Source organism: Dendronephthya gigantea, unplaced genomic scaffold (assembly GCF_004324835.1).
Source record: "Dendronephthya gigantea isolate DGI-Jeju-01 unplaced genomic scaffold, DenGig_1.0 000062F, whole genome shotgun sequence".
NCBI classification, from domain to species: domain Eukaryota; kingdom Metazoa; phylum Cnidaria; class Anthozoa; order Malacalcyonacea; family Nephtheidae; genus Dendronephthya; species Dendronephthya gigantea.
In genome coordinates, this window is record NW_021163072.1 from 935,655 (window position 1) to 951,017 (window position 15,363).

Genomic DNA, 15,363 nt, shown 5'->3' on the forward strand with positions numbered 1-15,363 from the left:
CACGACAGTGAAAAATCTGAAACTTAACTCTCAACGTTGGAATGGTGAACTTTACGGACAGTTGAGTATTACAAAATGCAACCTTTGTCGACAGGACAATGTCTGACGTTTCAGAGCAGGATAAGGAGGGAGAAACCGTCGAACTAATCGATAGGAGAGAAAAACGATCGAGAATTCCGACGCAAAAGGGTTTTCAAAACGCCCTTGTCAAGAAAACGGCAGTTTTTAACAAACAGACAAAATTATTGCAGCAAGCTATCGCTTCAGTGTACACCTCGATTGAAAAGGGTGAAAAATTAATCACGCTTGAGCGCGCCGTTACGTCACTTGAAATAAACAAGCAAACATTTGAAAGCGGTTATAGAAATCTAGAGCGCCTGATAACTGAAGACAGATGGAATGAGAGTGCAGAAATGAAAGACGTAGTTAGAGAAACAAAGGAAAAGTATATTCGATATGCGGATTCAGCTTTACGACAAGCAGCAGAACTCTTGAGTACAGCTGAGAAATTTGATGTTGCATCCAAAGGCCCAAGATTATCAGAAGACTCAAGAATATTAAAGTCATCTCGAGTATCATCTCATGCATCGTCGACTTCAGCTAGAATGAAAGCCATGGCTGATGTAGCGGCAGCAAGGGAAGAAGCGGAGTATGATGTCCTGATGGCTGAGAAAGAGGCTGAAGCGGAATGGAATCGAGAAGCTGCGCGAGCACAACACAATAGAGATATGGTGGTTTTGGAGGCGAAAAAGAAAAAAGCTATCGCCGAAGCAAAACTAGAGGCAATCGAACAGTCTATCAGTGACGTAAGATCAAGCATGAGCAAAACAGAGATAGTTGCACAAAGCGAAGCGTCAGTGACGTCACGCACTAAATCCTGGATAAGTCAGCAAAAAGATAACGTCCAACTGGAAACGAAACGACGGGAAGCGCACAAAACAGAAAAACCACCCCCTGCCTACAAACTGCAAAAAGAAGCCTCAAAGTTAGATACAGATACGCAAATCCAAGAAAATCGTACAGACAACTCAGGACCCATACTTCACGAAGGTATGAGAGCTGTCGCAACAACGAATGAGAAATTGGCGGCAAATATTGCAAGAATGAGCCTTCCTAAATGCCAACCTGACCTGTTTGCCGGAGACGTTACAATGTTCCACCCTTGGAAAGGCGCGTTTAATAGTATGCTACGAGGTGCCAATGTTACTGCAGAACAGGAGATGAATTATCTGTACATGTTTACCAGAGGTGGATCCCAGAGACTGGTGAATAGCTTTCGAAAGAGACAGTACAGCAATATGTCAAAATTATTGAAAGAGCTTTGGTTAGAACTGGAGAATCGATATGGCAACACAGCCATCATAACAAATGCCTTTTTGGTGCAACTGAGAGAATCAGCAAAGTTTGGAGAACAAGAAAAGAAAAAGCTGCAGGCATTCTCGGATCTATGTCTCGATGTAGCTTCACAAATCGACCAACTCCCCGGTCTTGGATGTTTGAATTATCCGACGGCAATGCGACCAATCCTTAATGTTCTACCAGAGAGAATTTGTCATAGTTGGGAGAAAAAAGTCGTTGAATTTGCAAAGTGCCATAACAACGCCTACCCACAGTTCGAAGTATTTGCGAACACAGTAGAAAAACAGTCACAATTGTGTAACCACCCTAACGTTACAGCCTTAGCGGATAGCTTACAAAGAGACAAGAACATGGCAGGAAAACAACACTATAAAGTCTTAAAAGGAGATATGGGGCAAGCACAAGAGTCGACAAACAAGAAACGTTGTATATTCCACGATATCGATGGTCATAATCTATTAGAGTGCAAAACGTTCGCACGGAAAACGCTTCAGGAAAAAACAGACTGGTTGAAAAGAGCTGGACTATGTTTTCGATGCCTGACACAAAAACATGACTGCAAAACAGAAGTGAATTGTACGAAGTGCGGCAGTAATCGCCACCTCGGGATACTGCACATGGAGAAGAAAATAATGAAGGAGGAGGAGAAAGAAGAAGTAAAATCAGCCTGCACGGACATTTCGCCAACGTCTATTGAAGGGGTCTCATGCAGCAAGATCGTTCTGTTAGATGTTTTTCATCCAAAAACACCACAAAATATAGTAAAAGTTTACGCATTGATTGACGAACAAAGCAACGCGTCTTTGATTGCTCCAAAGCTCGTCGACGATCTCGGACTGGAAGGACCAAAAGAGAAGTATTGTCTAACCACGTGTAGTTCATCAAAAGAAACCCACTATGGCCGTCGCGTCTCTGGACTAACAATAACATCCTCGGACGGAGTTTTAATGAAATTACCAACATTAGTTGAATGCGACAATATACCCTCCGATAAACGCGAGATCCCAATACCTGAACAAGTTAAAAGGTACGGTCATCTTCGTGAAGTAGCAGACAAATTACCTCCATTAAATTCGGAAGCTGAAGTCCAACTACTAATTGGTCGTGATGCACCCGAGATAATGAAAGTTAGGGAAGTCCGCAATGGGCCGAAAGGAGCTCCGTGGGCGCATAGGTTGGCTGTTGGCTGGACCGTATGTGGTCGAATGTGTGTCAACCGTCAAGGAGGACCTATTCACATTACGACTCACCGAACCGTCGTCCGCGATTTATCCAATAAACTTGAGGATGGTGTTCAAGTTCATTCACAAACAAAGGTTAATCATCCATACCAAACCTTGTACACTGAATATTTATCATGCCCAAATAAGTTAGAGGTGAAAGACTGCTACGATGAACCAGAAGATGTTGTTTTCCAGACTACAGTTCGTGATAATGAACCAAGCTTGTCTATCGAAGATCGACGATTCCTAACACTTATGGACGAAGCAATCCACAAGAACGAGAAAGGGAACTGGGAAATGCCATTGCCTCTTCGCAACTTGGATGTAAAGTTTCCAAACAACCGAAAACAAGCAGAAAGTCGTATGAACAATTTATTACAATCATTCAAGAGAAAACCGAAAATGGAAAAGGACTACCTGGAATTTATGGAAAAATTGCTAGAACGTGGTCATGCTGTCCCTGTGCCATCCATTGATTCCACGAATGAAGTAACGAATCCCGAGAAGGTTTGGTATCTTCCTCATTTGGGAGTCTACCATCCGAGGAAACCAGGCAAGATTCGCGTGGTGTTCGACTCATCCGCAGAATTCCAAGGTTCATCGCTGAACAAAGAACTGCTGTCAGGTCCAGACATCTTGAACAATCCTCTCGGAATACTCATTCGATTCAGGCTAAACCACGTCGCAGTTGTCTGCGACATAGAACAGATGTTCCATAACTTTTACGTTAGCCCTACGCACCGAAACCTTTTACGATTTCTCTGGTTTGAAGGGAACGATAAAACAAAGATTATTGAATATCATATGACAGTGCACCTGTTCGGAAACACTTCCAGCCCATCTGTCGCGATGTTCGGTCTTAGAAAGACAGCTGATGATGGTGAGGAGAAATTTGGTCAAGTCGTCAAAGAATTTGTTAAAAATGATTTTTATGTTGATGACGGTTTAACCTCGTGTTCAACCAGCAAAGAAGCAATTGACCTTATTAAGAACTCACAGTCAATGCTGGCAACCGCAAACCTTCGTCTACATAAGATCGCCTCAAATTCAACGCAAGTGATGGAAGCTATACCACTGGAAGATCAGGCTGAGAGCCTTCGAGACCTTGATCTTTATTGTGATCCTCTACCATCGCAACTTTCCTTAGGTATAGTCTGGAATCTACAAAAGGATACCATATCCTTCAGAATTTCTTTACCCGAGAAGCCTTTCACTCGGCGTGGTGTCCTAGCAGTAATTAATTCTATCTACGATCCTCTGGGACTTGTTATTCCAGTCAGTCTTCCAGTTTTCTGTCGAATAGGTACAAAAGTACAGTTTTTAAAGAAACATACGTTTAACCAAAATAGTTTATTATTATAGTTAATTGTAAATAGAAATTATGTAATTCAACCGCAAAGGCTGCGATGTGATTTTAATAAAACTATCTTACCTAAACAAAGCTATGAATTGTACGTGTATGTGAAAAGTACCAACCTTTAAAGGTTCTTTTTCTTGTTCTTTACATTCTCCAGCCACATTTGAACATCTGATACACTCAATAAGCATTCACGAGCATTTACATCATCTTCTGAGAATGTTGCATGGGTCTTCACAAACGCTTTAAGTATTTTACTCGGAGGTTGGACAGGACCGTTCTCCACATTCCTTTCTTTCCATTTGTATTGTAGTTCAGGTGGTAGATAATGGCCAGAACAACTTTGATTATTTTGTTTGCAACTTTCACAGTTACCTCCAAAAGGTCTGTTTGGGTCAGGAATTGGAAGCGCAATAAATGTTAAAGGTGGACCATCTTTGAACCATGTTGACTCCTATTTCAGGACGACCTTTACGGCAAACTGGATGCAAGCAGTCTGGTTTGTAGCAGGGAACTAACATTAAAATGTAATTTTCAGGCAAATCGTTGGCCGTGTGGTTTGTCTTGACATTCCAAACTTTTAAGAAGTAGTTATACTCTTTAGGGTGTTCTTCTTGTAGTTGCTTCTTCTTCTTTTTAGATCCCCTCAAAAAAAATTAATAACCGGGCATGCCTTTCTTGTTGTTTCTTGCAGAGTCCATCAGTACTGCCTCTCGTCAGATGAATAGGTTTGCCACCACAAGGAGCTTCATTGACAGTATTTGTATACACAGTTATTGCAGATTCAAGATTCTGACACAGCTTTTCATTATCCAGTTCTCTATCAACAAAGTTTGAGCCATTGATTGTAGATGGTATATATACATTAGAATGTCCTAAGGCAAGACATTCATTTTGTAATTCAACCTTGTTGAGATAACTTCCATTGGCAAATCTTGTTGTTACTATAGCACAAATTTTACCATGGTTAATATGTCTTTCAGTCCACATAAACTGCACTTCATAGTGGGATGGCCCTTCATCTGTGGCACCATCTACTCTGATACAGTCAATTTGTCCAGCAAGGGACGATTTCGCTTCATCATGACTTTCTAACATCTCCAAATCACTGGCATGTTGAGCTGGATTCTTGTGATGTACTTTGTGAGCTTTGACTACTCCTATGCAAGTTTCTGGTGTAGTTTCTGTCTCCAAAAACAAGTACAATGTTGTTTGCAGAGTCGCAGTGTATTTATTTAGAAAGTCAGTCCGCGTAGTCAGCTCAGGATTTCCAGCTTCTGCAAGTATCTTGTGTTGCTTATGTGTAAAGGTAGAGTCTAATCGAAATCCAGCAGCATCATCCCTATTTAAAATTACTTTATCTCTTCCATCTTTAAGTTGCAGAAAATCTAATCCTTTGTAAAATGCACAGCTCCGATGAGCATCAACATTAAGTTTCACTGAAAATCCTTTCCTTGCACGCTTCGAAACAATCTTAGCTGCACCAAAATATCGTTTCGCAGACAGTTTTCTCTTATTCTTAACACAGCACAGTTGAACTATTCACATTTCCATTGAACGTCAACACACCAGTTCTTCTCCAGGAATCTGCCCCAATGCGATTCTCGCGGGCGAATTTTTCAATATCTTTTCTAATATTGGGATACTTTAAGACCATTCTGGATACACGATTGGGAACTTTCCTCTTGAGTAAGCAACGGCGGGCAATTTCTTTAGCAATAAGGCGCTTTTTGTATTTCTTAAGAATAATTGCGTGTTTATGAATTTTATTCTGGAGTTGAGCCAAATCTGCTGTAGCTTCTTTCAAATGAACCCAGTCTTCTGGGTTGTCGCTTTCTGATGCAGTGACAACTTCCTGATCTTCTCTGCTGGCTTTTTTTCTGACAGCAAGGAATGCTTGATACAATTGGTCTGCACAATATTTCTCAATGTCAGTTAGATCACTGTTGTGAATGAATCTGATCTTCAAGAAGACCTTCAAGAAGTTCCTCTAAACTTTCTTCAGACAGGTTGTTAATGTTAAGTTTCAATTCTTCAACAAATGAAAGCCAGTTCATTTTATTTTCTTTAACCATTATTATCAAAGCAAATTGACGTGGTATTGTGGTTGATTGTGTAGTACTCTCTGCTTGTTCCTGCATAACATATGATGATATATTTTGCCCTTCTAAAGATTGTTTATCCTTACCAGTACTTCTTTCCACTGAATGTTCATCGCTGGCATCACCACTTATCCAAACACATGATTCTTCTTCACTACTGGTCTGTGACGAGCTAGCAGTAAAATCATACCTCATACTAACATTTTTCGCTTCCGCTATCTTATTTACAGCTCTTTTAATCTCTTGATACTCTTCTATTGCTTCATAAACCATGGCTTTTTCCTTATTTAGATCGGAAATACCTATTGCTTTTGCCTCGTTTGCTGACTTTCCTTGATCTCATGCTACTCTGATTAATCTTCTATCCTTTTCACTGCTTGCTAACTCACACATTAATTGTAAACTGTCTTTGTCCACTCCAGATGACCTTTTTTTTTTTAGGAATATACTTAGAAACACAGTGAACAGGTTTTCTAAAGTCAATATTATCAACAAATTCGGTTACAAACACTTGATTAAATGAACGAAAAATTATAACAGGAAATTGAAGTAGACGTCGAATAGCTTTGTCTGATTTGTACACAGTTCCAAAAAATTGTGTGTATAATACTGATAGTGAAACAATGCCCTTTTCACCTATTTCATTCGCAGCTATAACAACAGGTTTACACTTAACACAAATTCGATCACCGTGAATATTGCTACAGTGTCTTTTCACTGCCATAACAACAAATTCAGCTAAAGACATGTCCTTAATACATGTTATATACAGATCATCGTTTACTTTTCGCCCTTCTGTGAGATTTTGCTTAACGTATTTCATGTATTTTGCAAGACATTCATCTGAGTTTAGGTGACATTCATTTGTGTCCCCCAAAGCTGATAAATCTACAACTTTGGGGCTTCTGGAAAATCCTGGACAGATTCTGCACTGGTGGTTGCACTCTGTGGTGCTGCAACAGTAGAACTGTAGATCATACCGGCAATTGCGTTTTGCCTTACCAAAGGTGGAATGGAAGGGTCATTTTCAGTGCTATGACTGCTATCACTGCTAATATAAACATCTGTGCTCCCAGGTGATTCATTGGTATTTACACTAGGAACTTCATGACGCCTTTTCTTTGATATCTTCTTCTTGGATTTAGCTTTGTTGAGCTCTTTCAACTCTTTTTTTAAGTATACTTTTCCCTCTTTTTTTCTCAAGGATACTTGAATTCACATCAGCTGCTTGGAGGTACTTTTCAGCGTTGCTATACTGCTCCTTTTGTTTGCATAACAACTCTATTGTTTCATTATGAGATGAAATGGCATCTGTGATTTCTTTTATCTAGCAGCTCTAATTTCAGTGCTTACATATTTTTTCTTTTCGGTTTGCCAGGCTGCTTGCCAGAACCATAGACAGTTGATCTTGATGACTTCTTTACATACTGATATCCTGATGCATCCACTTTCTTCCAGGCTTCTTCAAATAATTTTCCTTTATTTAACAGAAGACTTGCATCATCCTGGCATAACTCAAGAGCAGCAGCATTAACTCTTATTTGATAATTTGTTGGATTGAAAATTGTTGCTCTTTCCTGCAGCTCAGCTGAACTTAACTGAACAAGTGTTTTCCCATGCTTATTGTCTTCCTATATTAAAATTAAAAGTACAAATCTAGAAAATGTATAATAAAATTACGATTTTACATTTTACATTACATCGACAACTCTGTTATTCTTGAAAATAGTTTTCTTATCACTTCCCCGTCCTGGTTTATACGGTTTCCTTCAGCCATATTAACTCAGTAACATGAACAACAAGCTCGAGGAGCGACGGACATTGTTGAAATTTGAATAAAATTCGTAAAATGTACATATCGAGACTTTATCGAAGCCACATTGACATTTTCCGATCACCGGCGACGAGTATGTTCGGAGATATCCGATTTTTTATTGATAACCGCTGACCCACAGGACAGGCGAAAATTTCGACTATCGCGTGCAACTTCTCGACCACTGCATGCACTTCTTGCCCATTGTATGCATTACTAACCTATAGTGCACACTTCTCAAGCGTCGCGAACAAATTTCTCGGGTTTTGATTGCACTGTTCTCAACAACAGTATTCAATTCTCAACTAATGTGTGCACTTCTCGACTATCATTTACAATTCTCTGTATGCTTTTGTCCAGTATGACTTGCCATACCCACGCACACACACAGACATACATACATACAGATACATACATACATACATACATACAGATACATACATACATACAGATACATACATACAGATACGCAGGTACATACGCACACGTACGTATGTACGTACGCACGTACGTACGTACGTAGTACGTACGTACATACGTATGTACATACATACATAAATCTGGGCAAACGTTCATATGGGTTGTCAGTTCGATGTATAATGTAGCTATATATAGCCTCGTGCTCAGCCAGGCAATACTAGGACGTCAGACTGCCCTTGATAACAGGTATCAGAGACAACATTCTTTTCACGACGTCTATTATACATCGTCAAATTAACATCAAAACGACGTCGATGTTAAGTCGATTTACGTCTCCACTTAATTTCGACCAATTTTTGACATTGTGTGCGTCAAAACGACATTGTGTGCCCGCTGGGATCTGACAGCAGTGAAAGCCATCACATGGTCGCAGTTGAAGGACAGGAAAACATTTGTCAAGGACAAGGTGTGAAGAGTATTACTTTACATTGCAAATAGAAGGATGGTAGTAGATATAATATAGAAATAAATGGAAAATAGTTACTGGTGTCAGCACCAAAATGCACTGTTAAGGCTAATTTCCACTCTGGAAAACAAGCAGCTGATTGGATCGGAACAAAAGATAATCCGTGTGTGCGCCGTCTGTTGAAATTTTTGGCTTATATTGATCCGAAAGTGTCCAAAACCAGATAAAAATAGTTTTAACTTTTTCTTATCCGATCCAAAATCACTTCATGGATCGGACCAGGCTTGGTTGGAAAAAAATCTGATCCAATCCACTGCTCGTTTTCCAGAGTGGAAATTAGCCTTTAGTGGAAAACTCTGGAGTGGAAATTAGAGTTCCACTCCAGAGTGGAAATTAGAGTTTTCCGGAGTGGAAATTAGCCTTCAAGGATAATTTCCACTAATTTTCGGAAAACAAGCAGCAGATTGGATAGGATTTTTTTCCGAGCTGGTCCGATCCACGAAGTGATTTCGGATCGGATAAAAAAGTTAAAACTATTTGAACTTTTTTTTATCCGGTGTCTGACGCTTTCGGATCGATATAAGCCAAAAATTTCAACAGACAACGCACGCGCGAATTATCTTTCGTTCCGATCTGATCCGCTGCTCGTTTTCAAGAGTGGAAATTAGCCTTTAGTTTACTATCCGTATTTGTGAATTAATGTAATATATTTTGCTTTAACCCTTTATTGGACACTATTGGATATGATGTTTCCAAAAATTTTTTCAGTTGTATAGTATTTCCCAATGGTTGCCATATGGCAACTATGAACAATGATGGAATAAATCATAAAATATTATATTTGAATATACAACCAATGATATGTGTTATTACACTTGTTCATATGCTAAGAAACAATGCAAAATTATGTAAGTACTTATAAACATGCCTCCCTGTAACCTGTTTATATATCCACACACAATGCATGATTTTACATTGTTTAGCTGCAGATGTCCCAATACTTTTCATTTATTTCGTGCGAAAATCGTAAAAGCAATTGCGTGTGTTGTTTAAGCAAAGACATAAATCACATTTCTTGCAATAGGCACGACTGTAGCTTGTTTTACATAGTCTACATTTGTTTTTCTTTGTTCTACATCCTGGCCAATGAGCAACATTGTCATAGCGAACATCTTCACATGGAACTGGAGCTGGTTTCTTTCTTGCAATAGGGGATGGGGTGTCTGTCGCTTTTCTCTTTCGAGGTCAACCTACACTATTTGGGACTTTTCCACCTCGGCCCAGACAGATCTGCAATTGCAACGACAAATTTTAACACTGACAGCTGGTTCTTCTTTGGGACTTTCATTTGTTCAGCATACCGACGATATAACAGCCAGGCATTGACTTTTGCGATATCCAGGCAGTGAAATAAGACCTTCAAGTACCATCTTGAGTCTTGAAGCACGTGCGGTATAGTGATATCAACATATCAGCAAGATCAACACCACCCATTGATTGGTTGTACTCTTTGATTGTTGTGAGGCACTTGATCTCAACATACTTCCTCTGGACTCTATTCCATCTTTGCACTGTTGAGATAGTGGTGGGGGATGAATGTGTTGAGCAGACCTGTACACACTTGTTGTCGAACCATTTCAGGACTGTCACACCAGAGTTTCCATCACACCTGAACTCACTGCTCCCTCTTTTTTTCTTCATGAGCTCTTTATCTGTTGGCAAAAGACATTTTCTCAAACGGTCATCTTTAGGCACAGAGGCAAGGTAGAAAACCAATTATCAAAATACAGCTGATAATTCTGGTGTTTTGGGAGAGTTTCACAAAGACGAAGTACGACATATTCCCCAGTGCATTTCTCTGAACTTGTGCGGCACCTGCATACAGAAAAAATAATACATCATACCTGACTTTCCAGCTCTCACAAAGTTTTTAAACCCCCATTTGACAGGTTTTTTGGGATTGTACTGCCTAATACCACTGTATCTTGTCTTTGCTGGAATTATCTGTTCATCAATAGAGTTTCCAATAGAGTTTTACAGACATCAACTAGCTGAGTTACTGGAAATTGCCACTACGAATCAATTGTTTCAATTCAACGATCAGTTGTATATGCAAGTGACGACGGTGTTGAGATGGTGTTGCTATGGGTTCCCCCTTAGCCCCCCTAATGACAAACGTGTTCCTGTCCCACCTAGAAGAGAAGTTAAAACGTGACGGTATGATTCCCGAGTTTTACAAAAGATTTGTTGATGATATTCTGTCTAAAATGCCAAACACAGTTGCCGCAACGGATTTTCTTGTAAAGCTGAATGATCTGCATCCCAATCTTAGTTTTACTATGGAGTTGCCAGTCGACAACAAAATATCGTTTGTTGGCATGGAAATAAGAAGAGATGGATCGAAAGTCGAAACTCAAGTGTACCGAAAAGCAACAAACACCGGCTTGCTTCTACATTTTAATAGTCATACAGACAAATGTTACAAAGAAGGCCTTCTAAAAACCATGGTACATTGCGGATATGCTCTTTCCTCTACAAGAGAAGCCTTTGATCAAGAGTGTTCTCATCTGCGCTCTATTTTTAACTGCCTGGACTATCCCATCAGTCTCATCGACTCCACCATCCGGAAGGTTGTCACTAACATCTTGAATAATGAGAGTCGAAGTGGAGATACTCCTGACGAAACCAGCATCGTAAGAATTAGTCTGCCCTTCAAAGATCAAACCGCAGCTAATGCAGTTGGAAAGCAAATGGCTGATCTTGGCTGAGTTGAAAAGTTGGTGTTCGTGTACAAACAGTGTTTACGAGCAGAAAATTGGAACAGCAATTAAAACCGAGGGAAGTGAAAGCGCCAATCATAAATCAGCAATGCGTTGTATATAAATTTCAATGTGATCTGTGTGATGCGGATAATATCGGCCATACAGCGCGACATCTCCATCAACGCATCGCTGAGCATAAATCATCAACCATTGGCAAACACCTTTACGAAGCTCGTGGGAGTACCCAGCTAGCACACAACGTTATCGCAACGTTGGCCAAAGGTTGTATTTTGGTTAAGTCATGACTAAACCTTAATACAATGTTCTCACAATGTTGTTTGTCCTAATTTATTTTAGACCACGTTGTATCAACGTTGGGTGAAGTTGGATTCAACCTGGCAATCACGTTTATCTGAACGTTATATTCTGACGTTGCAGTAACGTTGGTTTAACATTGTGTTTAACGTTTGATCGAAAGGTGATATTGTTAATTGTATCAACGTTACATCGCAACGTTGTGACAACGTTGGTTGAAAGTCGAGATTAACGTTCGTTCAAGATGACATTTTTGTCGTATCAACGTTACATCGCAACGTTGTGACAACGTTGGTTGAAAGTTGAGAATAACGTTTGATCAGGATGACACTTTCGTTTTATTAACGTTTCGTTGCCACGTTGTGGCAAGGTTGTTTAAAAGTCGAGAATATCGTTTGATCAGAGTGACATTTTCGTCGTATTAACGTTACATTGCCACGTTGTGAAAACGTTGTTTGGAAGTCGATATTAACGTTCGATCATGGTTACATTTTTGTGGAATGTGTCTATATATGTTTGATTATGGAAATGCTATTAACGTTCAGTTCGAACATTTTGCATTGCGGTTTTTTGAATTTAAAGTTCAATTTATCATTAAATCGCTGCGCGATGTACGTTCATCACCCAAAAATGTTCAGTTAGCGAGAATCTGTGAGTCTTAGTGAGACAGTTACGAACATGCAGGCGGCTCATGAATTACTGGTAAACCATACTAATTATTCCATATTGCGATGATGGCTGAAATGCTATATTATATAAAAATATATTAATATATAGGATTAAGACGACAGAAACATTTCAATACCGAAATCCGAATAGATGCTGCGAGCCTATTAATCTGTGATGCTGTTATATGTCAATACCATATATGGTCAGTGCTGGGGACTAGTCGATAAAATTCATAGGCTCAGATTGCGATTACATGCACATACACCGCGCGTACGTTTCCGTTGGAAGCTTTACTTTGCGAGAAACAAATCTCCCTTTATTTCAAACATAATCTACTTTAATTTTGTTTGAAATTTTCTTTCCGTTGGAAAAACTTAAGTATCAAGGTCATCAACGTAAGTAAATATTGTTTTATAGTTTGTAATAGGAATGAAAATTTGCGTAAATGATGAAAATGTGATATAAGCCAATAAGGTCAAAGGGCACCAAATTCAAATGTGTCTTCCTCTAAAGCATTTTACATTTACCATTTTACAGCTTAACTGCGTCGATTGTATAAAGAAAAGGTTAATCTGATTCCTGAGTATTCATATACCTGTCGCAAAGGTAAGAAGAGATTCTCGATTGTTCATTATTCACAAAATATATGACATGTTTTTGTCCTTCAAATCCCATGCGGCGAGATGGCATATAATATGATGCCAATAAGTGTATTGCATTGTATTTTTATATTATTACCTATCTAAATAACAGAATAATTTACATGTTTACAGTTGAATAATTTCGTCTTAACGAAGCTAATCAGCTAGACACCCTCATAGATAAACACAAAGAAGCTTTATCCATATTGCGCGTTCTCCTAAGTGCTACCGGCCAAAGGCGTAAATAACGAAAATATCACTGAAGATATCATTCCTAATGGATCGAAAGAAGGAATCAGACAAGCAATAATTTTGCCATTTCCGTGTTTTAAAGAAATATGTTAGCTTGTAAGGTATTAATTTGAATGAATTAAAATATTGAAACCGATGAAACATATATACTGTGGTGTGTAAATTTAATTGCGATTTCGGAGACATTGTTCGCCAGCCTGTGAATACATGTAGACTTTATGTCATTGGTTTTGATTAAAACATTTCTTCTAGCAAATTGACGAGACGGCTGATGACTATAAGTTATCTGTATTCGAATGGTTGCGAACGAAGTTGCAGGAATTTTCAAATACCCCGAAATAATTAATGTTGTCTCAACCTTGATATCCAACGTTATCTTAACGTTGGTTGAACGTTGTTCAAACGTCCTTCAAACGTCGTTCAAACGTTGGCCGAACGTTTGCGCCAAACGTTGGCTGAACGTTGCATTAACGTTGGACATTAGGTTATATGAACATTGAGTTGAACGTTGTACGGAGGTTGTATTAACGTCGCGCTGAAATGTTAATCCTAACGTTAATACCACGTTCCTACGAGTTCACAAAAAAACGTTTACCCAACGTTAATCAATAACATTATCCAAACGTTAATACAACGTTCATACAACGTGATTGTGCTAGCTGGGTGAGGACTTGCTTAATGAAAGCCATTTTGAAGTCTTAAGAAAATGCCAGAACAAATTCGATTGTCTTATATATAAAATGATTTATATTAAAGAACGTCATCCTACTTTAAATATTTAAAGTGACTCCATCCGAGCAAAACTCTTTGTATAGGACTGTTGTCATTTTATTCGTATTCATTACTCTACTGTCTTAACTTAGTATATAAATTCATAAATATTTTTAATTTTTATTGACTTGATGATGATGTTCAGTTAACGTCGAAACGTCGTCTCTAACCTTTTTTAACCTGTATATAAGCAAATATATTTTATCGCAGAACTTTTTAGTCAAATGTTTAAAGAAACCGTTACTAATCCCTATTCTTGCAAGGATTCTTGGATTCTTTCCTTTAGGGTGGAAGGAAGAATATAAGAGGTAGCTATGGGAGTTAGTGGGCTTGTGAACACTGACTGAGGTAGTCCAACTCAGCACGAGAACACGAGGCTGTACCAAGACATGCATCAAATAGAGGGCGAGTGTACTGTTCATAGATTTGTTTTTCCACAAAACCAACAAACAAGTTGGCATAATTGGGACCCATTTTAGTTCCCCCATCACTACACCACATATCTGTTGGTAATGCTCACCATCACAGGAAAAATTGTTGAGAGTGAGCACCAGTTCTTCTGATGTCACCAAAACAGCTGCCGACAGTTCCTGAGTAGGATTTCCTAAAACGAATTTGAGGGCCCTCAAACCATCTTGGTGGGGGGTGTGTATAAGGATTTGACATGCATTGTGAAAATGAATTTGTAGGATGATTGAAAATGAATGTTGTTAATGATTTGAAGAGCATGTTTGGTATCCTTGCTTTGGATGGGAAATCCCTTACCAAGACTGGAGATGTGTTCAGTGGGACAACCACAAGCAGGCACAATGGGTGTTCCTGGGTTGTGGAGTTTGTGGATTTTGGGAGACAGTAGATGACTGGAGCATGAGGGGAGTTGGTAAGAAGGTTGTGTGAAAATTGTGGAAGTTCACTGCTAGAGACCAGTTGATAAACAGTGGCCCAAACAATGGCTTGGTGGTGGGTGTCTCATTCCAAAAACCACTTCCTGTGTTCCTTTTGTTTAAGAAAAGAATATTGCCTCCGGCCATTCATTAATAGCAGCAAGTTCACTATTAAGAACATTCTGTAGATGTATTACATCCTTATGTTGAAAAAAAAAAGTGTATTTATATTTTCTATTCATTTTTAACATTCCAAAATGTTTGCGATTAAATGAATAAAATTGGGTATATCTAATGAAATGTTTGAATATGGTCTTGAACAATGTTTT

The 15,363-nt window shown here is 39.0% G+C and overlaps 1 protein-coding gene across 1 annotated transcript; it reads left to right on the forward strand.

Moving 5' to 3' along the window:
* The first annotated feature begins 98 nt into the window (after positions 1 to 98).
* On the forward strand, positions 99 to 5,026 carry LOC114530418. The gene is made up of 2 exons (XM_028552037.1): positions 99 to 3,857; positions 4,946 to 5,026. Exons 1-2 carry the CDS (start codon positions 99 to 101, stop codon positions 5,024 to 5,026), a joined length of 3,840 nt encoding a protein of 1,279 aa, XP_028407838.1.
* The last annotated feature ends 10,337 nt before the right edge of the window (positions 5,027 to 15,363 follow it).